This window comes from Pipra filicauda, unplaced genomic scaffold, assembly GCF_003945595.2.
Source record: "Pipra filicauda isolate LSUMZ 115617 unplaced genomic scaffold, ASM394559v2 scaffold745_size127278_pilon, whole genome shotgun sequence".
NCBI classification, from domain to species: Eukaryota; Metazoa; Chordata; class Aves; order Passeriformes; family Pipridae; genus Pipra; species Pipra filicauda.
This window is the reverse complement of record NW_024104915.1, coordinates 56885-80643: the sequence shown is the minus strand read 5'-3', so window position 1 is coordinate 80643 and position 23759 is coordinate 56885. Positions and strand designations below refer to the sequence as shown.

The 23759-nt window shown below is 51.4% G+C and overlaps 2 protein-coding genes and 1 pseudogene across 2 annotated transcripts; 2 read left to right on the top strand and 1 right to left on the bottom strand.

The window, feature by feature from the left end:
- Positions 1 to 2593: 2593 nt before the first annotated feature.
- LOC113983520 overlaps positions 2594 to 23759 on the top strand; it is a 57957-nt pseudogene continuing 36791 nt past the window's right edge.
- On the top strand, positions 11251 to 12240 carry LOC113983515 (olfactory receptor 14J1-like). Its single transcript, XM_027712697.1, has one exon. It carries the CDS (start codon positions 11251 to 11253, stop codon positions 12238 to 12240), a length of 990 nt encoding a protein of 329 aa, XP_027568498.1.
- Positions 21642 to 22580, bottom strand: LOC113983519 (zinc finger protein 239-like; the record flags this gene model as incomplete). The annotated part of the gene is made up of 1 exon (XM_027712700.2): positions 21642 to 22580. A coding segment is annotated over one exon (723 nt), but the record flags the coding sequence as incomplete, so codon positions are not given.

Genomic DNA, 23759 nt, shown 5'->3' with positions numbered 1-23759 from the left:
AGAACTTCTTTGGGTTAACCTTTGTATTTTGGAGTAATTTCTTAGCTGAACCTCAACTTTTTCCAGTTTGGGTGGATGAGGGTCTTCTTGCTATTTTTGAGAGGGTTTTTGCCTGAATCTCAGAGGTTTGGGTTTTTCTGGGCTGAATCTTGGTGTTTTGGAGGTTTTTATGGACACAGGATGCCCAGTGAGTTCTAGAGATGGACTTGGGCAGGAGGAACCCCCAAGCCAACGCGCTCAGCCCTTGTTTTCCCCCCCATCAGGATTTGTCCTTCCCAAAGCTTGGTCGGGTGGAGGAGGAGGCTGCGAGGAAGAGGAAGATGCCTTGGTCCCCCCAGGCAGGTGAGGAGGAAGTCAGTGTCCCTTTGGGCGGGTGTTGTGCTGGCTCTGTCAGCCGAGCATGGCCCCGGCTGCAGGACAACCCCGCTGGTGCCGCCGTCCTGCCGGGGCCGGAGTTGGGGGGATGTCCTTGGCCTTCCCTGTGGGCCGGAGGCAAATCCCCTGCCTGTCCTTCTTGCTTCCTGCCCCAGGCCCCGAGGTGAGGACGGAGAGCCCGGAGGACAAATCCCCCCGTGAGACCCTGGTGGGAGAGGCCGTTTTGAAGGGCTCCCCGGCGCAGGAAGGCAGTGGGGAGGAAAAGGGCCGGAGATCCCCCCGCAGGAGGGGCTCCAAAGCCATCCCAGGGTGCTCTGAGGAGGAAAGAGCCAGCCTGTGCCGGGAAGGCGGCTGGAGCCTGAGTGGGAGCTCTGACTTGGTGGTGCCTGAGCAGCCTCTCAGCAGGGAGAAGCCCTTCAGATGCTTGGAATGTGGGAAGAGCTTCAGGCAGAGCACCCACCTGCTCCGACACCAGCACATCCACACTGGAGAACGTCCCTACACGTGTGGGGAATGTGGGAAGAGCTTTAGACGGAGCTGCCACCTGATCCGACACCAACGCATCCACACCAGGAAACAGCCCGAAAAAGGGGTGGGAGAGGGGGGCTAAGGGGAGGGGGGAGAGCATGAGGGGGTGTGCGATGGGGGCGCCTTGGTGTCCCTATGCCTTGATCCCTGGAGAGTGGGGGAGGCTGGAGAGTGGGGGGAGCTGCGAGAACCTGGAGAGGGGGGAGCTCGGGCCCCCTGTGCCGAGCCAGCGCTCGGGGCCATGCTGTTGGTGCCAAATTGCCCCTGGTCAGGCTGAACCCAGAGCCTGCCTATGTGTCCGGGGGCCCGATCCACTCCCTGATCTCGTTGCCCTGGGGTAGTTTCTGGTGTCCCCCTGCCTGTGGGGCTGTTTGGTTGCCTTGGGCACAGCCGACCCTTGTGTGGGTCCCCCCCATGGTGGGGGTTGGTGTTGCTGGGTCAGGCCCCGCCGGCTCCATTATCAGCCCGGTGCCGGCGGGGGGGACACAGCGGGTTTGGGGCCCCTTGGGAGTGCCGGGGGTGGGTGTGGAGCCCGGGAGCTGCCGAGTGTGGAGGGCGGAGCGGGGCGATGGCAGAGCTGGGGGACCCCCGGGAACCTGGAGGGGGGAGCACGGAGAGGGAGGTGCCCGGGACCCCCGGGAGCCTGAAACGGGGGGCATGGAGAAGGGGAAGCCTGGACAGTGGGGACCCCTGGGATCCCTGGGACAACAAAGTGGAGAACCTGAAGAGGGGGAATATCAGGGAATGTCGCACCCTGAAAGCGAGAGAGAGGAGAAGGGAGCCTTGGGACCCCCAGCACTGCCAGCATCTCTAAGTGAAACTCCCAGCATCCCAGACAGGGGAGACTCTCTGTACCCCAGAGGGGAGACACCAGAGAGAGGGAACTTCTGAGAGAGATGTTTTGGGCTAATCTTCATATTTTGGAATATTTTTTAGCTGAGTCTCAACTTTTTGCAGTTTGGGGGGGCAAAAGACGTCTTGCTATTTGTGATGGGGTTTTTACCTCAAACTTGGTGGGTTGGGTTTTTCTGGGCTGAATCTTGGTGTTTTGGAGGTTTTTATGGACACAGGATGCCCAGTGAGTTCTAGAGGTGGACTTGGGCAGGAGGAACCCCCAAGCCAACGCGCTCAGCCCTTGTTTTCCCCCCCATCAGGATCTGTCCTTCCCAAAGCTTGGACGGATGGAGGAGGAGGCTGCGAGGAAGAGGAAGATGCCTTGGTCCCCCCAGGCAGGTGAGGAGGAAGTCAGTGTCCCTTTGGGCGGGTGTTGTGCTGGCTCTGTCAGCCGAGCATGGCCCCGGCTGCAGGACAACCCCGCTGGCGCCGCCGTCCTGCCGGGGCCGGAGTTGGGGGGATGTCCTTGGCCTTCCCTGTGGGCCGGAGGCAAATCCCCTGCCTGTCCTTCTTGCTTCCTGCCCCAGGCCCCGAGGTGAGGCCGGAGAGCCCGGAGGACAAATCCCCCCGTGAGACCCTGGTGGGAGAGGCCGTTTTGAAGGGCTCCCCGGCGCAGGAAGGCAGCGGGGAGGAAAAGGGCCGGAGATCCCCCCGCAGGAGGGGCTCCAAAGCCATCCCAGGGTGCTCTGAGGAGGAAAGAGCCAGCCTGTGCCGGGAAGGTGGCAGGAGCTTGAGGGGGAGCTCTGAGCTGGTGGTCCCTGAGCAGCCTCCCAGCAGAGAGAAACCCTTCAGGTGCTTGGAATGTGGGAAGAGCTTCAGGAAGAGCTCCAACCTCCTCACCCACCAGCATATCCACACTGAGGAACGTCCCTACATGTGTAGGGAATGTGGGAAGAGCTTCAGGCAGAGATCCAGCCTGATCCGACACCAGTACATCCACAGTGGGAAACGGCCCCACACATGTGGGGAGTGTGGGAAGAGCTTCAGGGACAGCTCCACCCTCTGCATCCACCAGCGCATCCACACTGGGGAACGGCCCTACAAGTGCTTGCAATGTGGGAAGAGGTTTCAGACCAGCTCACATCTCCTGAAGCACCAGCGGACGCACACGGATGAGAGGCCCTTCCGCTGCACCGACTGCAAGGAGGGCTTCAAGCGGAACTCCACCCTCATCATCCACCGACGCATCCATACCGGGGAGAGGCCCTACAAGTGTGGGGTGTGTGGGAAGAGCTTCAGCCAGAGGTCTAATTTGAACAAACACCAACGGACCCACCAGTAAGGGAAGCCCTTCCAGTGCCCCAACTGCGGGAAGAGCTTCGGCCGTAGGACTGACACGCAAAAAAGGTTTCAAAAGGTCTTCAGGATTTTGAGTATCTGCACTCCAACATCAATTTATTCTTTTGAATATGTGTGAGTTTAACCTCATTTTAGTCTGAAAGCCAAATTCACCACTACCACATTCCCTGATAACCGTGGGCTGATTCTGACAAGTGAGGCAGAAATTACCCACTGACCAGCAAAAACCAGTGGGGCCAGCCAGTGGTCCCTGCCCTGGCAGCCCAGTTTCCCCAGTCTCATCTCAAAATGACCAGTTACACTGAAGCAAAGAGCACTGGAACCAGTGCAACAAGCCCCAGTCTGACTTTCACACCTGCCCACATGTCCTGTTTTCTGCTGCTCTACAGACTTCCTTGTTTAAAATACAATGGAAAAACGAACAGTTTTTGGGGTTGTTTTGGTTTTGGGCTTGGGTGGTTTTTTTCCCCCCACTGTTCTCATTAACCTCATTTCAAATCTATTTTGGTGTTTGAAGATGAATTAAAATTTTGAATGATTTTTAATGTTAATGCCTTGACCAAAGTATCAAAACATGAAAAATACAAAAAAACCCACACCACAAAGCTGTCCATTTTTGTCACAATCAAACACTCAGAAGTACTAACATAAGCGCAGTGAAAACCCATGAATAAGACCATTAAAATAATTTTAATATTTACATATTAATATATTTTTACTAAGCTTAACATAAGGAAATTTAATTCCTGACATCAACTTTCCCCACCTCCCGAAAAGGTAATTTAGTTACATCTTAGTCACCCTTGAAAGGCTCTTTCCAGTTGGGTTGGCCTCTGCCTTAGACACTTGAGATCTGCCAAAACCAATTTAAGGGCAAATTTCCCCACCAGGTTCAACTGCATTGGTTGTACCACAAACTTTGCAAGTAACCCCACAACTTTCATCTTAAACTCTTCTCTCAACGTTGTAAAATAATTAGCAGTAAACAGACCTGATAATGTAATTAAGAATTTCTTGTTCTCAGAGTTATTCATACATCAAAAAGATGCCACAGAATGGCCAAAATATTAATAGCAACTTCTACACTTTGGAAATCTACATTTGGTTTTTAAAGATTTCACAGTGGTTGTTTCCTTAGGAATTAAGACACATTTTACTAACAAGTTTCAATAAAGTTACAAGAACATCTTTCTCCACTAAGACACATGCAGTGATTCTAACCTGAGGTAGGCACTGAAAAGCCCAATTTTTTTCTTAGCTGTCCCGAGTCTTTCATTCCTTCTGCCACATCAATTAGGCATCAGCCCATTTTTCAAGCTGCTGTTCTCTACCAGCTCCTGCTTTGGTTTCCAAGCCCAGTATTTTGGCCACGATAAAATCAGGGACCTGGGCAGTCCTGTCAGAATGACAAAGAGTACTGACCCTCCCTGCCAAGGGAGACAAACCATTCCCAACCTCGACCAAAGGTTCAAGGCAACAATTCTGAAACAAAATTTACAAAGTTTTTCTCTTCAGTTTTTTTGTTGCAATACTCTGTTGCTCTATTAAAAGACCACAGCAGTGAAAGACAAGTCCTGATGGCCAAACCCAGGGCTTCAACCACTTGAGGTCTATTGAAACCTTCTGTCCCTCAAGTGGGAGACTGAAATCCAACACATACAACACCCACGCATGAGACACCAACACACTGACCAAGTTTTCCAGAGTGAAATCTGAGGCTTCAACTTCAAAACTGAGGTGACCTCCCCTGGAAACGGAATTGCCTCCAACAGAGGGAGCTGAATGGACAGAATGAGGCTGTGAACAAACCAAACTTCAAGGTCTACGTCTCAAAGTTCATTAAAGCAATGTTTTAGTCTCAAAGACACACCCCTGGTAACTTTGACACTGCAGGAAAGAGCAGACGTGTCCTTTCTGGCCAGCAAAGTCCATCATGAGTTCCTGTCAGAGACTGCACAGAACATGAGTGCCCTGGACAGCCCTAGTTCTGCTTTTACCCCCATCAGATGTTCTGTAAGCACAGCAGTCAAAGCACAAGTCATGTAGGTTTGGGTATTTTTAGCTAAGGCTGTTTGCCAGGTTTCTCACATTTAGAGAGGAATTCCCGGTAAGATGTGACTATTCACAGATGCACTCTTTTTTGGGTGTTAGTTTGAAATAATAAACTTTATTACATTGAGCAAAGTATGTCAACTTCAATAAAGCTCCTCATGTTTTCAAGTATTTTCCCTCTTCTCTTAAACAAATGGAAAATAAAAATCGGTGTTTCAACTAAACATTATCTGTGCTCACCAGAGAGGGCAATACTGGATCTTTCAGGATCCACACATTTGGATACTTTTGCAATTGGTGTTTGAAGCAACTTCTTTTGTAGACAACTGTTGCATTAAGTAAATTAAGGCTTTCACATTCAACCCCTTCCTTTAGGTAAGGATTATAAACCAGAAAAGGAGGGAAGAATTACTCGGTGTGTAACTGAAAGGCCAAAGTCCTACCCAAGAAACCAGATGTGACAACAGCTCATTTACAACCCAGTGAGAAAACCAACAAAAATGCACACAGAAAGATTCAGGAGTCATGTGAAGATGAATATAAAAATGGAACATGAGTCACGTGTTTTAGAGATTCGAGCAGATGACTGGGGGCTAGAAAGGCGTCAGTGGATGGCACAGGAAGAGTTTTGAGGAAGAGCTGGAAGGAGAAACCTGGCAAGAAATCTGCTGTTCTACACAGACCTGCAGTGGGAAAAACAGTTTAAGACTTCTGAAGGAACAAAGTAATAAAACTCACAGAGCCCAGGAGCAGAAGAGATTCAATACTTGCCAAAAAGCATCAAAACTAAGCTCATGGACACGCATTAAAAACTGAATTCCTCCAATTCATGAATTCCACTTTTTTGCTTCGGGACTGAACTCGGTGATAAAACTGTTCCAAAGTCACAAAATGTGGCAGGGACAACAAAAGGTCAAGACCAAATTCCTTTTAGTTAAAGAAAACTGGAAAAGATTCTGTTCCCATATTCATCCAGTAGAGATGAATAATTTTTTAATTATTAATTTTAATTTTATTTTTTCTACTCAAGCCTGCCAATGTTATGGGTTTTTTGACTATGTGAGGAATGATCTGAAGTTCATCAGCTCACGGTTTAATTTAAAAAAAACCAAAACCAAACAAATAACAAATTGTCCTGGCATTACAGATCATTTTGTGCAAAGCCAGACCTTTGTGAAGGTCTTTTTTTAAAAAGCTAAAATGTAAATGTTATTAAGGAAGAACAACTTACCAAGCCCTTCGACCAAGAGCAGCTATTTTGCTTACAGTGAGCAAATCAATTGCTCCACACATCTGCAGGGAAAATGGGATATTAAAACACTTGAATTAAAATTAAAAATAATAAAGAAATCCTAAGGACCAAGCATTAGACTGTGAGTATTACACAAGTCCCATCCCTGAATGAAAAAAAACCAAACAAACAAGCTTTACAGATGACAGCATATGCTACAAAAGACATTTTATAAAAAACTTTCAAGTATCACCAGGGAATGTGTTATCAAAGAACCTGTGCAAACCACCCAAGAAATTCAGGCCCCCGTCCTGTACACAAATCCCTTGAGAAATTACCACCAGACAAACACAGATAACCATATATTACTCTTACAAGAAAAGACAGCTCCAAAGAGCTCAGAAAAGTAAACAAGGGACAGGTAAAACTGCCTTTATTGTAATACCTGTTCAGCACAAACAGCATCAGGGCAATCCAGGAAAGGTGCAGACCATTATGACTGAAGTGCTCAATTTTGTATTTAGCATGGAACATGCAGGTCAGCCAAGATCTGCTCCTGACACTGCGGGGTTTAATTTTAATCTTTAATTTTGCTATTTTTTGAAGAGCAGGTCAGTTAAAAGTTGCAGCTTTAGACATTTCAGGATTTAACATTAGGAACACAAGTCTTGGGTCTCACAGGCTCAGTCCCCTCATTATCCTCAGACTGGTCTTGCCTTCATTGTAACAGACTGTGCAATATCTGTGGTTTTGACCGCTGGCTGCGGTGTAGGGGCACAGATCGCTGGCTGCGGTGTAGGGGCACAGATCGCTGGCTGGGGTGTAGGGGCACAGAGCGCTGGTTGCGGTGTAGGGGCACAGATCGCTGGCTGGGGTGTAGGGGCACAGATCGCGGGTGTTGTAGGTGCCCAAGAGCGTCTGGTTGCTTTGTAGGGGCCCAGATCTCTGGCTGGGTTGGAGGGGTCCCAATCGGCTGTGCTTTGTGTCGGTTCACACATATCTCTTCTGTGTTGTAAGGTCCACAGATCGCTGGCTGGGGTGTAGGGGCACAGATCGCTGGCTGGGGTGTAGGGGCACAGATCGCTGGCTGGGGTGGAGGGGCACAGAGCGCTGGCTGGGGTGTAGGGGCACAGAGCGCTGGCTGACTTGGGGGGGCGCAAATCACCAGCCTGTTCCCTTGTGTCGCATGTGATTGCTGTACCGGGGCGTGCAACAGCGCCCCTCGCCTCCAGTTTTTTGGCATCCTCCTTGCTTTGGGTTGCTTTCGAGGTGCCACTGCTAGAGGTTTCTGAGGGCAGTCCCTTTGGAAGTGGTCGGGGGCCCCACAAATGAAGCAACCTTCTCTGGGTCTGGCCCCCTGCTGTGTCCTTAACTGAGTACTCAGTGCTACTGCTAGTAAATCTGTTTGGTGTGTTAAAGAACTCACCCCTTGGCAGGCACGAACTAATTCTGAGATGCTACAAGTTTCCCTTTTAGGAAGGGTTTGCAGAACTCTTTTACAATCAACATTAGCATTTTTGAAAGCCAGTCTTCTGCTAAGGATTTCTCTGGCTTCCTCATTTTCAATCTGCCTATCCAGAGTAGATTGCAGCCGATCTAGGAATTGTGTGTAAGGTTCTGTTGGGCCCTGTATTATTTTTGTAAATGACAAGTTTGCGTCTCTGTCTGATGTGGGTAGTTTTCTCATTGCCTGCATGGCATGTTTTGCTATGACTTCGTATACTTCTCTATTGTACTTGGTTTGTGCATCTATGGAACGATAATTCCCATCCCCTGTGAGCTGGTGTGCTGATACCCCTGCTTGTGGGTCATTAGCATAAGCGGAACAGATTTCTCTAAAATCGTTCAGCCATATATTGTACTGTGTGTTAGGGAGGCTTATTTGTAACAGGGTTCTCCAGTCATGAGGCATGAAGATGTATGTGGAACTCAGTGATTCTAAAAATGCAAGTGTGTTAGGGGATGATACACCAGTTTCCCTTATTAGCTGTCTCAGTTCTTTGGTTAGTTCATGTGGCAATGGTTGGAACCTGCGGCTTTGACATGGACCGATAATTACTGGACATGCTTGTATAACTTGTAAGTCCCCAGTACGCAATGCCTCTTCTCTGCATAAAGCCCATCTATCGATTGTACCCTCTCGGTATGTTGCTTCATCCCTTGCCGGCAGAGCTATCCCAAAATCCCCCTCCTCCTCCCCCCATTCCTCCCATTCCCCCCCCCCAGCTTCGGCGAAAGCGGCTGCCTGTGGGTGGGCTGTGGTGGTGGTTGGGGAGGACGGCGCAGGGGTGGGGAAGGACGGGTCGGTGTCCGTACCGCGTGGCGGGCGAGATGGTGGTGCCCGCCCCTGGGCGCGTACTCGGGGTTCATGCGCGGGATGGGTTGGCAAGTAAGCTGGGCTAGCCCCCCCACCCCCGTCACGGGACCCCCTGCTGCTGTCCCACAGACTGGAACCTCGCATCTGGGGCCCCGCTCCCTCCCACCGGTCCGTGTCCCTTGGGCTCCCGGTTCCCTTCCCCGGAGTTGAATTGTGAACGGCTCCACCCCCTCCCCCCGCCGCGCTTTGTGTGTTTAAACTGCGGCGCGTAAAAGTGGGGCTGCTGGTTGCAGTGTGAGTGGGGGGTGTGTGTTCGTCGTTCTTTGGTGGGATCTGCTTAATGCAGTCATTATAGCTTGCCAGGCTGGGTAAGCTTTGTTTGCTTGGGAGTCTCCTCCCTGAGCCTTGAGTTTGATAAGATTGCCTATTTTGTCCCATATGTGAATGTTGAGGGCTTCAACCAGAGGTAGTTCTGGTACGGCTGCCTTAATGAGCTGCACCAACTCTGATAATTCAGCCCTTGTAACCTGAACGTAATAAGGATTCAGCAGAGCAACCAGTGCTTCTGTGTCCCATGATAGTTCGGTGGGGAAGAAGTTTCCCATGTTACCTTTGGGTCTCTGCACTGCTAGCGTGCGCTGCTGAAGAGGGTCTGTCGGTTTGTTGATTTGTGTTGGCTCTCTGTCGGCTGGGCTGTGGCGTCCCAGCGGCGGCGGCGGCTGATGTCCCGGTGCAGGCGGCAAGTGGCGGAGCAGAGCAGCGGCAGGCACGGGCAGCTGTAGCGACGGACACGGGGGCTGGCTGTAGAAGCGGCGGTTTGGGGCTGCGGCGATTGGCGTGCGCGGGCTGCAAAGCGGCAAACGAAGCGTCGGCGCTGGCGGTGGCTTCTCAGTCACGTGGCGGCGGCTCGGCGTGGGTCCGACTCCGTCTCCGGTGAGCGCGGCGTCTGCAGCGGCGGCGGCGACGGGGCGCGGGGCGCGACCCGCCCAGGCGGCGGCAGCGGCGGCTCCGGGGGCTCCCGCGGTTCGCTGGGCGGCGCGGGGATCGGGGCGCGCTGTATCGGAAGGCGCGGTGCGGCGCCTCGGTAAAGCCGGCGCGGTTTGAAGCGCAAGAAGCGGCAGCAGCAAGCCGCTTCTTGCACGTGGTCCACAGCAGTCGGTAGCGGAGAGCCGCTTTACCAGATGACCGACACTCAGGGGACTGACAGGCTTTTCCCTGACGATCTTAAGGTGCTCTGCGGCCCGGTTCTCCGAGCTGCAGGCACGCTTTCGCCCAGGGAGCAGTCTTGGGCGTGCGGAATGCATCCCAGTCAGACTCACCGCTTTTGATGTTGTGTTGACCCTCTCCGCTCTTTCCGGTGGCTGCTTTGACCTCTCGGTTTCTTCTTCAACTTCTTTCTTCTCTTCTTCCGTGCACTATCCTAATATTTTTTGAGCTCGCTAAACTGTCCGTCTCTTAGGTGCCACTAAGAGCACGGTTTATTGACGTCAAGGTTTTTTGACCCCTGAAAAATCAAGACGATCCCGGAGTCACCAGCTGATTTCCTGATTCAGGATAAATATCTTGCTTAATATAAGCTAAAAATGTCCCTTTCAAATCGCCATATGTAGCAGGGGACCCTTGTATAACAAGGAAATGAATGAACTCCTCATGGGTGGTGAAACAAAGAGAACTTTATTCAAAATTCCCACTCTTATATCCCTGTGTACCATGTGACTTCTTCAGCCAATAGAGTTATATGTGACTGCGCATGTTCCCTCGGGCCCATCGCCCTGGCACATCCCTTGTGCATCCAGACACGCCTCCCACAGGTGGGCACTCTCCCATCCCAGCCCTTGGCTTCCCTGCAGGAAGGCTCCTGTCCTACTCTGTCCAGCACAGCTGCACCTCTGGGCTGGCACAGGGGACACTTCACAGAGTTGACCTTTCAAGCAGTGCTGTCCTGCTCTCAGCACAGATCTTGGTGGGGTTTTTAAAGATGAGTCTGTGTGTGAAGTCATCTTCAAGGCAGCCCAAGGGAAAGTGCAGGGCAGATGGGAAACAGACTGAGAGGTACTGCAGCTCTCCTGGCTCTGCAATAAGCAATGAAGAGCTCAGCCCTTCTGTCTGTCCTGTCTCAACACTCTTCAGATTGGTCATCAGAAAAATTAGCCCCTAAAAAAACACCCCACAGGTGTTATGACTGTAACCAAAAAAACCAGTCAAAATGATTTTAAGGATACTCTGTGCCTCTCTTCTGCAGCCCAAATTGCTCCAAGACAACAGAACAGGAATTGAACTTTTCCATCAAAGCTGCATTCCATGTGACATTCCCTGTAATCACGAGAGCTGTCCCAAACCAGTTCCATGTCTGCACTGCAGCAGAGCAAAGTTGAGTCCTTGGCAGCACATGACCAGAGCTCCTGCTCGTCACAGCACCCTCAGAAAGCACCCTCAGAGCCTTTACTTGGAGGGGATTTCCCTGAAAACTGCCCTGGCTTTGCTGAGAGGGGGCTGTCTTAATTGTTCCCTGTGCTTTCCTTTTCTGAACAGACCCTGTCCTAAGGAACAGCAAATGTCCAACAACAGCTCCCTCACCCAGTTCCTCCTCCTGGCATTTGCAGACAGGCGGGAGCTGCAGCTCCTGCACTTCTGGCTCTTCCTGGCCATCTCCCTGGCTGCCCTCCTGGCCAACGGCCTCATCCTCAGCGCCGTAGCCTGTGACCACCACCTGCACACCCCCATGGGCTTCTTCCTGCTCAACCTCTCCCTCACAGACCTGGGCTGCATCTGCACCACTGTCCCCAAAGCCATGCACAATTCCCTCCATAACACCAGAACCATCTCCTACATGGGATGTGCTGCACAGGTCTTTCTGCTCTTCTTCTTCCTTGGAACAGAGTTTTCCCTCCTCACCATCATGTGCTACGACCGCTACGTTGCCATCTGCAAAGCCCTGCACTACAGGACCCTCCTGGGCAGCAGAGCTTGTGCCCACATGGCAGCAGCTGCCTGGGTCACTGGCTTTCTCAGTGCTCTGCTGCACACAGCCAATACATTTTCCCTGCCCCTGTGCAAGGGCAATGCCCTGGGCCAGTTCTCCTGTGAGGTTCCCCAGATTCTCAAGCTCTCATGCTCCAAATCCTACATCAGGGAACTTTTACTGTTTAGTGCCTGTTTAACATTTGGTTGTTTCATTTTCATTGTTTTCTCCTATGTGCAGATCTTCAGGGCTGTGCTGAGGATCCCCTCTCAGCAGGGACGGCACAAAGCCTTTTCCACGTGCCTCCCTCACCTGGCCGTGGTCTCCCTGTTTGTCAGCACTGCCACATTTGCCTACCTGAAGCCTCCCTCCATCTCCTCCCCATCCCTAGATCTGATTGTGTCAGTTCTGTACTCGGTGGTGCCTCCAGCACTGAACCCCCTCATCTACAGCCTGAGGAACCAGGAGCTCAAGGATGCCATGAGGAAAATGATGATCAGATGCTTTTCAGGAGTAACAACCTGCCTCTCTTCTGCAGAACACTCATTCTGTGACCCTTTACTGGCCCAGCCTGCTTTCTAAATCTTTTTAAAGTGGCAGTGGGGGAGTTTTCCTACATTTTTTCCTCTTTTAATGTTGTTAACACAGAAATTTATTATTCATCTCATACCTAATTCACTCTCTACCTCTTTGTTTTGATCCACGGTTGTGGAAGTGAGGAATCATTCTCTGTGTGCATTTAAACAAAGTAAAAGTTCCTGCAGCAACTTCTTTGTCAAACATCCTGCCTTTGTTATTCTGTACATGAGGAATCACAATCTCTGAGTAGAATAAAGGACTTGAATTTTTTTTTCCAGATTCTCCCTCCAACAACTTCCCTGAGGCTGGAGGGCAGTCCCTGTGTGCAGAGGAGAAGGGGTAAAGAGTCCTGGTACAGGAGCACTGCCAGGGAGCAGCAGCTCTTGGCCTTCTCAGAGATGCTCTTTTTCCACTGCCTCCCTCTCCTTTCTGCTCCTTGCCCAAGGCCTGAGTGCTCTGGCACCTCAGTCCCTGCTGTGTGTCAGTCCTGTGACCATGGGCAGGGACAGACCCTGGGCACTGCTGGGAAAGAGCTGGGCTCCTTGACATCATTTCCATCAGGAAAGGGGATCCCCCTGGGCAGTTCCTGAAGACTCTGTTCTTTTTAAAGGTTGGTGTAAAGAACAGGGCCAAGGAATAGACTCTCCAAAGTCTCATTGCTTTGCTTGTTTCCCCATTCAGTCCCTGCAGTGAGAGAAGCGACTCACTGGGGTACTTGAGGGACTGAGGGCTGGTTCAGAGGTTCTGTGCTGGTGGCCAGTGGCAAATGGTCTCCAAGTCACCTGCCTGGGGCTCTGCAGCTTGTGAGGGCTCTGATGGAGGTGAGGACTTGTCTGTAGGAACTCAGGAAGTGCAGGAGAGCACAGAGGATCTGCAGGGACAGCCCGTCCCATCCAGTCAGCAGGGAATGGAGCCCTGGAGCAGAATCCTGCCCAGGGTGGAGTTACCAGAGATCAAGTACTAAATCTGCCTGTGAACTGGTAAAGGAGAGTTCTGCAGCCCCAGGGGATGCAGCAGGAACAGAGAAAGGACTCTGGCCAGTGACTTGTCTGACCCACAGTGAACTCCCCTTGTGCCTCCCCAGTTCAGGGAGGGCTGTACCAGAGCCAGGGGTGGGCTGCAAAGGCAGACATGGAACCAGTCTGCAAACAGGGCAGCAAGGAGGGTTGGCAGAGTTCCAGACTGCTCAGGCTCAGCAGGGAAGGGGATAGGGCAAGTCCTCCTGCAGCCATTCCCAGGCATGGGAAGGACAAGGCAGGGATTACAGAACCCCTGTGGGAGGGAAAAGAAGGGTGCCCAGACTTCAGCAAGGCCCTGGACGTGGTCTCCTCTGATCTCCTTAGAGCCAGACTGGTGACAGCTGGACTGGACAAGTGAAACATGTGGTGGGTGGGAAGTTGAATGACTGATGAGGGTCTGTCATGGTTTGAGATAGTCCCAAAATCCAATTCTCTAGCTCTATTCCCCCTCCCACACCTCAACCTAATGTGAGATGGGTTTTTCCAGACAAAACACACCAGACTCAAAGTGGGGAAAAGGGAATATATTACAATGACTGTACAAATAAATACCATATCACATTATACACATGATCACAAACTATCTCTACCATGACATATATATTTACAATGATCAGATCTCTTCTCCCCTCCAAATAAAAGTATAGGAGGGAAAGAAGGACAGATCCCTTCCAGTCCTTAAGCAGCAGGATCTTCTAATGCAGCAGGTTTCTCCTCATCTCACGCATGCAGCAGCTGATAGTTGGCTTTCTGCCAGCTCTCCATGAGGGAGGTATACAAGCCTCTCTCTCAGCCCCATCGCCTCACAACCGAGGAGTCTTCCGTGGGCTTCGTAACCCCAGACAAGGTCGTATCACCATGTCATATCACGAAGACACAGGGGGGTCTTCGTGACGGTCTGGTATCTCTTGCAGGGCCTCTGTGCCCTGCCTCTCAGGCTGCCACCGTGGCAGCAGTGCAAGGGGGGAAGCCAAGGTCAACTCCCCCCGCATTCCATCTGGCCGTCCCGGTCCAGCTCCAGGACGCTCTGAGCTTCTCAGCTCCTCTCTCTCTCCGGTGCTGCATGTCCAAAACTGCTCTCCAAAATAGGAGTCTATGTCCCTCTTCTCCAAGAGGGGTCTCAAGGGAGTTTTGGGGAGCTGGTACAGTCTTACCCCCAAGAACTCTGTAGCTCTCAGCTGCTGGCTCTCCTTTCCTCGGCTCTCCTTCCAGGAGTCTCCTCTGGTGCTGCATGTTGCTTCTGCTGCTCCTCCAGTTCAGGTCCTTATCTCTGGCTCTCTGCCACTGTTTCTCTGGTCAGTGTCAGCTGCTGCTCTGTGCCCAAGGAGAAAACATCTCCCGGCATAACTACAGGCACCTAGCCCAGCTTTATGCTGTTCCAGGTCCCTGCAGCCCCCCAGCCAGGGGCTGGGAGGGGGCCAGAGGCCCCAAGGGGCTCAGAGCCCCTTCCTCGTGGCTCTACAACATGGCCACCTCTCCTACAACAACCAAAACTACAACTCTTCTTTTCCGGTCTGGTTGTGATATGTTTACATTTCTGCAGGAGCGCCCATTGGGCAGAATTTCAAAACTTCCAGGGGTTTCCACCCCTTGGGGTCTACCACTTCTCTTAGCCTCTGAGGAAAACAAGGTTCAAACCACTACAGGGTCAAAAGTCATGGAACAAATTGCTCTTGGCAGCAACTCCCAGGTGACATCCATCAGGGACCAGCCCTTGACCATTCCTATGGAACATCTTTATTATGTCTCTGGATGATGGGATGAAATGCACTTTCCACTCCTTTGTGGGTGATGCCAAGTTGCAGCGAGTCTGTGAGAAACCTCGTCTAGTTAATGGTGACTTGGACAAAAAATGTGGTCAAGATGACTGAGTTGGAGAAACTTGTCCTGCCATCAAGTGCCCAGCAAGGCCCAAGACAATGAAGAAAAAACTCATGGATCAGAGGAAAGGAAAATCAAAAGGAGGGAAAAAGACCAAACACAATCAAACCAAACCCAAACAAACACAGAATGACAGAATATGCTGAGGTGGAAGGGACCCACAAGGATCATCCAGTCCAACCCAACTCTTCCACTGCCATCTGCCCCCACCCCAGCAGGCTCTGGAGCAAAGCACGGCTGAGGTCCAGCACAGCTCTGCTCTGACAGAAAGAACCTGCAGTCAGGGACAGGAAGAGGACAAAGTCTTGTTTAACCAGCCTGAGGAATAATGGGATCAATGACCTCCTGTATTCCTGGGCACTTGAATGACCCTGTGGATCAGGTTTAGTAGCAGGGAGGGGGCTGCAGGTTTCCCTCAGGGAAGAGATCAAGAGTTGATTCTGTGTCAGAGAGAGCCAGTTTCAGGTGGCTCCAAAATGGACCAGCCAGTGCCCAAAGCTGAGCCAAAAAGCAATTCCAGAGGCACCTCTGTGATAACCCTTTGGAGAAAGGATAAAATCCAGGGTGCTGTAACCCAGAGAGGAGTGAGAGAAATGTGGGAGAAACAACCCTGCAGGCACCAAGGGGAGTGGAGAAGAAGGAGGAGTGAGAGAGCCTTGGTGGGCACCTGGCAGCCAAAAGCCAACAACCAGCCCTGAGAGACACAGCTCAGCCCAGCACAAAAGATTCTTTAGGTCTGGAGGTTCTTTGCAGCAGCTTTTTAGCAGAGCTGCCAGCTGGGCCATCAAAGGGGGTGCTCAGCTGGGTCTGAAACTTGTGTGATCCCTGTCAGCCTTGGCTCTGTAGGAAAGAACCATAGAATCTTAAATAGTTTGAGTCAGATGGGACCTTTATAGGTCATCTAGTCCAATCCCCCCACAATGAAAGGGTTCACGTTCAACTAGATCAGGTTGCTCAGAGCCCTTTCTAACCTGGCCTTGAATGTTTCCAAGGGTGGGGCATCTATGACCTCTCTGGGCAACCTGTGCCAGTGTTTCACCACCCTCAGTGTAAAATATTCTTCCTTATATCTAGTTCCAATCTGCTCTTTTTTAGTTGAAAACCATTACCACTTTTCTTATTACAACTAAGTCTGTGCCCATCCTTCTTATAAGTATGATCTCAGGAGCTCCTGACAAGCCTTGACCAAACCAGCTGAGCAATGAAGAGCCCCTGGACTGGACCAGGGTGTGGGGAAGTGTCCCTGGACTGGACCAGGTGCTCCTGGACCATAAAGGTAGGAACAATCTGGAGTGGAACAGTTGGGGAACACAGGATAATCAGTCATCCCCTGAAAGCCTTGGAACATTTCCTGCCTGAATCACAGCCCTAATGGAACAGTTTGGATACAATTCCCAAATAGTTTGGAAACTCCAGTCATTCCTGACACCAGGATGGAAATTCAGCAGATAACTAAAGCCAGTCCCCTTGGGAGCCCACACCCAGCGGGGCTGAGGGAGGCCCTGGCAGCTCCCCAGCACCTCCCTCTCAGTGGGACACCTCTGGCAGCCTCTCCCAGCTTGGGAACCCTCCAGTTTGCAACACTCCAAAGACCCTCGCTGGTGCCCAGGACAATTCTGATCCCCCTCAACAAACACTCCTCCAGCTGTGACCCTTGTCTGCTGGCAAACACAAAGGGATTTGGGGGAGTGTTTCCCTGACAACAAGGAGAATTTGGGAGAGGGACCTTTCCACACCCAGCTATTGATGTGTCCACACATCTCTGCCTGGGTGTGGGTGTGAATTGACTGTGGTGTGAAGGTTGTTGTTGTGAATCTATAATTCAGCCACTGTTAAATATGTGGCAAATGCTATTGAATCACTTGAAAACTGCTCAACTGGTCAATGATTAAGTGCTAGTAATGTCTTTTGCACCCTGACCTTCTTGCAACCCAAGGCTCTGTGTAAATCATTGCCTTTCATAAAAATATATATTTTTTTTCATGACTTCCACTTTAAAATCTTCCTGCTTAGCTAAACTACAAAACAACTCCAATTAGTTGTTGATGTCTTGAAGACAATTAAAGAAAGAAAAATAATTTGTTTTTCAATGTTTTAATGGGTCCCACAGTGTGTTTGGAGCTGCATCAGCTGTCAGTCCAAGATGGGCCATGTCAGAACTGCTGAGGTTGGGGGGTGAGGAGCAAGGTTGATCATCCAGGGTCGGTGTGGATCTCCTGAGGAGACACTCAGCATCAAGATCACTTGGAGAACACCTCTTATCACCTCTTCTCTGAACTGAAAAATATCCATAATTGAAGTAAAACAAAAAATAGTACATATTTTGAAGACTTGTTTTGAAATTGTCTTGAAGACAATTAAAGGAAGACAAAGAGATCCTGAGAGATTTCTGGATTTTAATGAGCCCCACGGTGTGTTTGCAGCCCAGCCCATGATCCTGAGGTGCTGAGAGAAGATGGAAGCAGCTGCTGAAGAAGTCAGAAGCCAAACTGCAAGTGCCTTGAAGCATTGCTGGGCCCCACTGAGGGCAGGCACTGCCAAAGCCTCCCCAGGGACTCCTTGGAGCAGCTCCTTGGAGGCCAGGAGTGCAGGCAGACAAAGGCTCTGGGCAGGCCCCTGCAATGCTGAGCAAAGCCTGCCTTGGTTTTGTGGAGCACAAAGGCCAAGGGCTGAGCCCCAGGCCCTGGCCCAGCAGATCCTGTCCCTCCCGGCTGGCTCAGGGCTGTTTGGGGGGCACTGGGATGGGAGGGGGAGGAACAACAAAGGCCCAAAACTGGGCAACCCCTGCCAGGCTCCTGAGGGAGGGGTGAGGCAGAACCCAAGTGCAGAACCTGCCAGGAAAGTTGCTTGTGGTGGCCTGAGTGGCAGAGGCAGCTGCCAGAGGCAAGGGGACAAAGGCCTGGGTGCCTTTGGGCCTTGCAGCCCTGCCAGAGCCCTTGGCCATCTCTCCTGCAGGCTGTCCTGCCCTGGCCCTGCTGCTGCTCTGGCCTTGCAGGCTGCACACACCCCTCCTGCTTTCCCACCCCCTCCCAGCAGCATTTCCAGACCCTCCCTGATGGCTCTGCACCAGCTCTGGCTGTTGCCATGTGCACTTGGCCTTCTGAACTTGGATCCTGAGCCCCTGTGCCACAGGACATCCCTCCCAGAGCCCAGGCCTTTCTCCTGGGGGTCACTCCAGTCTGGAGTTCTGGGTTTGGGCTTTGCCTTTGAGGTCAGGTTGAGCTTGCGATTAGAGCAGTGGATTCCTTTCAGTGGGTGCGGCAGCACTTTTGGATTGGGGCTTGAGGTCAGAAACAGTGTAAAAGTTCATCAGGAGTGTTTGCACAGTCAGTGTTTCAGCACCCTCAGCCTTAACTGAACCTGGTTTTACCTCATAAAAATCGTTCCCCTCTGTTGGATAAGCCCCTCTTTCCTTCCCTAAATATCCAATCCTTTTTGTCTCAGTTCCTCCTAATCTCCCCCAAACTTCCATCTGGGTGGGCTCAGCTCTGTGATGACACTGTGCAACCTCATGGAATCAAGGGGCCATTGTGGCACCGCAGGGCCTCATGGAAAGAAAGGAACAAAGGGACACTGTGAAATCTTGTGGAACCAGGGGACCATTTAACGTCTGGGGCCTTGGGGAACAAAGGGAACCCTGAAATATTTTGGAACCTCATGGAACCAAGGGGCCATTGTGATCCTGCAGGGCCTTATGGCCCCAAAGGGACCCTGTTCCACTGTGGACCCTCAGGGAACTAAAGGAACGCAGGGACACTGCGGAACCTTGTGGAATCAGGAGGCCCATAGGACACTGCGGAAACTCCTGGAATCAAGGGGCCATTGGGACACTACAAAGCCTCACTGAAGCCAAGGAATTCTGAGACTGTGCATCCTCATGGAACCAAGGGGTCATCAGGATATGCAGGGCCTCATAGAACCAAAGGATTCCTGAGACAGTTTGGAACCCCATGGAATCAAGGGTCCATTGGGACATATGGGGCCTCCTAGAAGCAAAGAAACCCTGAGAAGTTTTGTGAGAACAAGTTAAGGCAGCAGCAGCTGCATTCAGTTAATCAGGATCAACAAGGAGTGTTTTGGCCTTGACTGGTGTTTTCCATCCAGAGAGTGCTGTTTGCTAAAGTGGAAACCACTTGGAACACTCTGCATGGTAGCCTGTGTTTTTCTCTGGTGGTTGAACACAGGCAGCACATGAGGGGAGGGGAATGTGTGGGATCAGGGCACTGCTTTGGATTATCTGTTGTCATAAGATAGGTACATGGAGATTGTTTTGATATATGTTTAAGTCTTCCTTGAAAATATAACTGATAGAAAACAATGTAAAAGAAAAAAAAAAGGGAAAAAAAAAGAAAAAGAAAAAAAGGAAGAAAAATAAGAAAAAGGAGAAAAAAAGAGAAATAAGAATGGGAAAAAGGGAAAAAGAGAAAAAAGGAAAAAGAGGGGAAAAGAAGGAAAAAGAAAGAAAAAAGGTAAAAGTGAAAAAAAGACAAAAAAAAGAGAGAAAAAAGAAAAGAAAAAAAATAAAAAGAACAAAGAGAAAAATAAAAGAAGACAGAAAACCAAAAAAAAACATAAATGTGGTCTTATCACTTGTGCCTATCCCAGGTGCAAGAAATGTGTGCTCTGTATTAAAAACCATACTTTTAAAACAGAAAAGGAAGAATGTGACACCCCAAGTAGACAGAGCTGTATTTACCCTCAGTTTTTTGAATTTAGATCAACAAGTACTGAATAAAAACCCACAAGAAGACACCTAATGACAAGATCCTATCGTGTTCAGTGTGGGGAAGGGCTGTGCTTGTGTTCTGTCTCCCACAGTACCCTGTTGGCTTCCAGCCCCTCTGATGGAACCTTATCCTGAGTGGACACGGCCCGCAATCCGATCCTGCAGATGCAGAGGCTGTCCCTCAAGAATCCTGGGAGGAGGCAGGGAATGCTGAGCAGAGCAAGCCCTGCCCGGATGTCCCATCAGGAAGACACTGTTCTAGGGGGAATTCACTGGGTCTACCAACTCTTCCTGACTGGTTTAATGACTCAGTCGTGGTGTGTCCTTGTCACTCAGATCCCTTCTTGGCCGCACCTGACGTTGTGATTCGTGTGACTGACAATACCTTTAACACCCCTGTAAGTAATCCTTGTTATTTCAGAGTTATCACAGATCAAAACGTACCTGCCCTCCATTTATCATTAATAATTCCCGTGGGCAGAAGATCCAAACTGGGGCTCCCAGGGAACCTAAGCAGAAGCTGGGAGGATGATGCAGGATACAGTGAATTAAGGAAACTGTGAAATGCAGAAATCCTCAGTGGATGGATGATTGCTTGGATCATCTCTGCAGCAATCCCGGCAGCTACCGCAGCCACGGCTCCTGCTGCACTGGCCATTCAGTGCAGGCCATGCCTGCAGTGCCAGTGTATGGGCACTGTGGCAGCATCAGGAGCAGGGGTTCAGAATCTACCTGGTTTCAATATTCCAAGTCCTCTGGAAGTGCATGGGACAAGAAGACAAGAAGCCCGGGTCCTGGTCCTCTTGGCCGTGAACTCTGCGTGTCCAAACAAAACAGGGGCAGAGGTGGGACCAAGCGGAGTCACTCTGCACCTGCACTGAGTTCATGGGAATGCAAAGGGAGGATGGACCTTGGCTGAGTGCTTGGAGAGAGAGAAGGTTGTTTCTCCAAGTGGAAATGCACTTGAACCAGCCTGCATGACCAGCCTGTGTTTTTCTCTGGTGGCTGAACGCAGCCAGCACATGAGGGGAGGGGAATGTGTGGGATCAGGGCACTGCTTTGGGGCCATGCTGGGAATTCCAGTGGACTAAAAGACAAAACAGCGGGTGCTGCTCACGGGAGAAGAGGAATAAAAGGGGACACGGAAAAGTGTCAGTGTACAAGTCCCACAATGGAACTCTGTGAGGGCAGTCTCATTTTCTCCTTCAGCGCCCACAGGAGAGGGGGAAAAAAGTGGGGTTTGGGACCCCAAAACTGTTCATGGGGGAAACTGGGGACTGAGGGGACAATGGGAAAGTGGAAGGAACACGGAGAAGGGTGGAAAAGGAGGGATGGTCTGGCGGGTCTGACGGTCCCATGGGGGTCTTTGGACACAGAGGGGTTGGCAAAGGGGAGTGGTCCCCTGAGCTCCCAACTTCCTGTGGGGTGCTGGGGGCTGATGGATCCAATCTCAGCCTTGGATTATGCCAACACTTTCAGTTTAGAGGAATTGGAGAGGTGTGACTGAACCACTTTTGTCCCCCAGGTTTTAATGATGGTATATCAGATCTATTGATAGAAATGAGTTATTTAGGGTTACAAATGATCTGACAAAAGATCTTCATCAGAATTATTTACTGCACAATAGAAACACTAAAACTACCAGTAGTACAGGATAAGATAGGACAGTGCTCTACACTAAAGCAATTGTTGAAGCAATTCTACTCAAGCTGGCACAAAAGCAATAATTCTTAACTAGAGATGGATGGAACTCCCCCAGACCAATGCTGGTGGGGAGATCTCTGTTCTCAACCTCCAGCAGTGACCTTGGGGGGTCCCCAGCCAAGGTAGGAATCTCCACACAGCCCCCAAGAAGGGTTCTGTTGAAAGAAGCTGCCCAAAAGGGATGGACTGACAGTCACTGGACTCCAGGGGTTGCCTCCAAATGAGGGGCTTCATTTGGGGTGGAAGCAGCAGCAGAAGCTCTTCCAGCAGTCGGAGCACTAGGGCTTCTTTTATTGGTGGGTCCTTTGGTGTTTGGTCAAGGTAGAGCTGTGGGTGAAGCTCTTTCCACACTCCCCACACTTGTAGGGCCTCTCCCCGCTGTGGATGCGCCGGTGGGTGACGAGGGTGGAGTTCCGGTTGAAGCCCTTCCCGCAGTCGGTGCAGCGGAAGGGCCTCTCATCCGTGTGTGTCCGCTGGTGCAAGAGGAGACTCCCACTGGTCTGAAACCTCTTCCCACATTCCAAACAGTTGTAGGGTCGTTCCCCAGTGTGGATGCACCGGTGGGTCAGGAGGTTGGAGTTCTGGTTGAAGCCCTTCCCGCAGTCGGTGCAGCGGAAGGGCCTCTCATCCGTGTGCGTTCGCTCATGCAGGAGGAGATGTGAGCTCGTCTGAAACCTCTTCCCACATTCAAAACACTTGTAGGGTCGTTCCCCAGTGTGGATGAGTTGGTGGGTGTGGAGGTGGGACCTCTGGGTAAAGTTCTTCCCACATTCCCCACACGTGTAGGGCCGTTCCCCAGTGTGGATGCGCTGGTGGCGGATCAAGGTGGAGCTGTCTCTGAAGCTCTTCCCACATACCCTACATATATAGGGCCGTTCACCAGTGTGGATGTGCTGGTGCTTGAGGAGGTCAGTGCTTTTCCTGAAGCTCTTCCCACATTCCAAGCATTTGAAGGGCTTCTCCCAGCTTGGAGGCTGCTCAGGGACCACCAGCTCAGAGCTCCCCCTCAAGCTCCTGCCACCTTCCCGGCACAGGCTGGCTCTTTCCTCCTCAGAGCACCCTGGGATGGCTTTGGAGCCCCTCCTGCGGGGGGATCTCCGGCCCTTTTCCTCCCCGCTGCCTTCCTGCGCCGGGGAGCCCTTCAAAACGGCCTCTCCCACCAGGGTCTCACGGGGGGATTTGTCCTCCGGGCTCTCCGTCTTCACCTCGGGGCCTGGGGCAGGAAGCAAGAAGGACAGGCAGGGGATTTGCCTCCGGCCCACAGGGAAGGCCAAGGACATCCCCCCAACTCCGGCCCCGGCAGGACGGCGGCGCCAGCGGGGTTGTCCTGCAGCCGGGGCCATGCTCGGCTGACAGAGCCAGCACAACACCCGCCCAAAGGGACACTGACTTCCTCCTCACCTGCCTGGGGGGACCAAGGCATCTTCCTCTTCCTCGCAGCCTCCTCCTCCATCCGCCCAAGCTTTGGGAAGGACAAATCCTGATGGGGGGGAAAACAAGGGTTGAGCGCGTTGGCTTGGGGGTTCCTCCTGCCCAAGTCCATCTCTAGAACTCACCAGGCATCCTGTGACCATAAAGACCTCCAAAACACCAAGATTCAGCCCAGAAAAACCCAAACCACCAAGATTCACACAAAAATTACTCAGAAATAGCAAGAAGACCCTTACCCCCCCTCAAATTGCAAAAAGTTGAAATTTAGTTAGAAATACTCCAAAATATTAAAATTAGCCCAAAAAATCTCTCCCAGAAGTTCCCCGTCATTCATCTCTCCCCTCTGGAATTCAGAAGGTCTCTCCTCTCTGGGATGCTGAGGTCCCACTTAGGGATGCTGGGAGTGTTGGGGCTCCCAAGGGTCCCTTCTCTTCTGACTCTCGCCTTACGGGTCCCACATTCCCAGACATTCCCCCTCTCCAGGTTCTTCACTCTGTTGTCTCAGGGATCCCAGAGGTCCCTACTGTCCAGGCTTCCCCTTCTCCGTTCCCCCGTTTCAGGCTCCTGGGTTGCTTCTCTCGCCCCTTTCCCATCGTGGCCGCTCCACTCACCCGACAGCGGCAGGAAGGGCAGGGACAGGGGCAGAGCAGGAACACGAACAGCAGGAAAACAAGCACCTCCCCCCCATCCCGTGGGTACTCTGGAAGGGGGAACTCGTCCCAAATATCCTTGGGGGAGCACAGGGGATCGTGACATACTGG

Bases quoted from the DNA above. Each gene is read 5' to 3' on its own strand.
- LOC113983515 (XM_027712697.1), top strand. From the start codon at position 11,251: ATGTCCAACAACAGCTCCCTCACCCAGTTCCTCCTCCTGGCATTTGCA.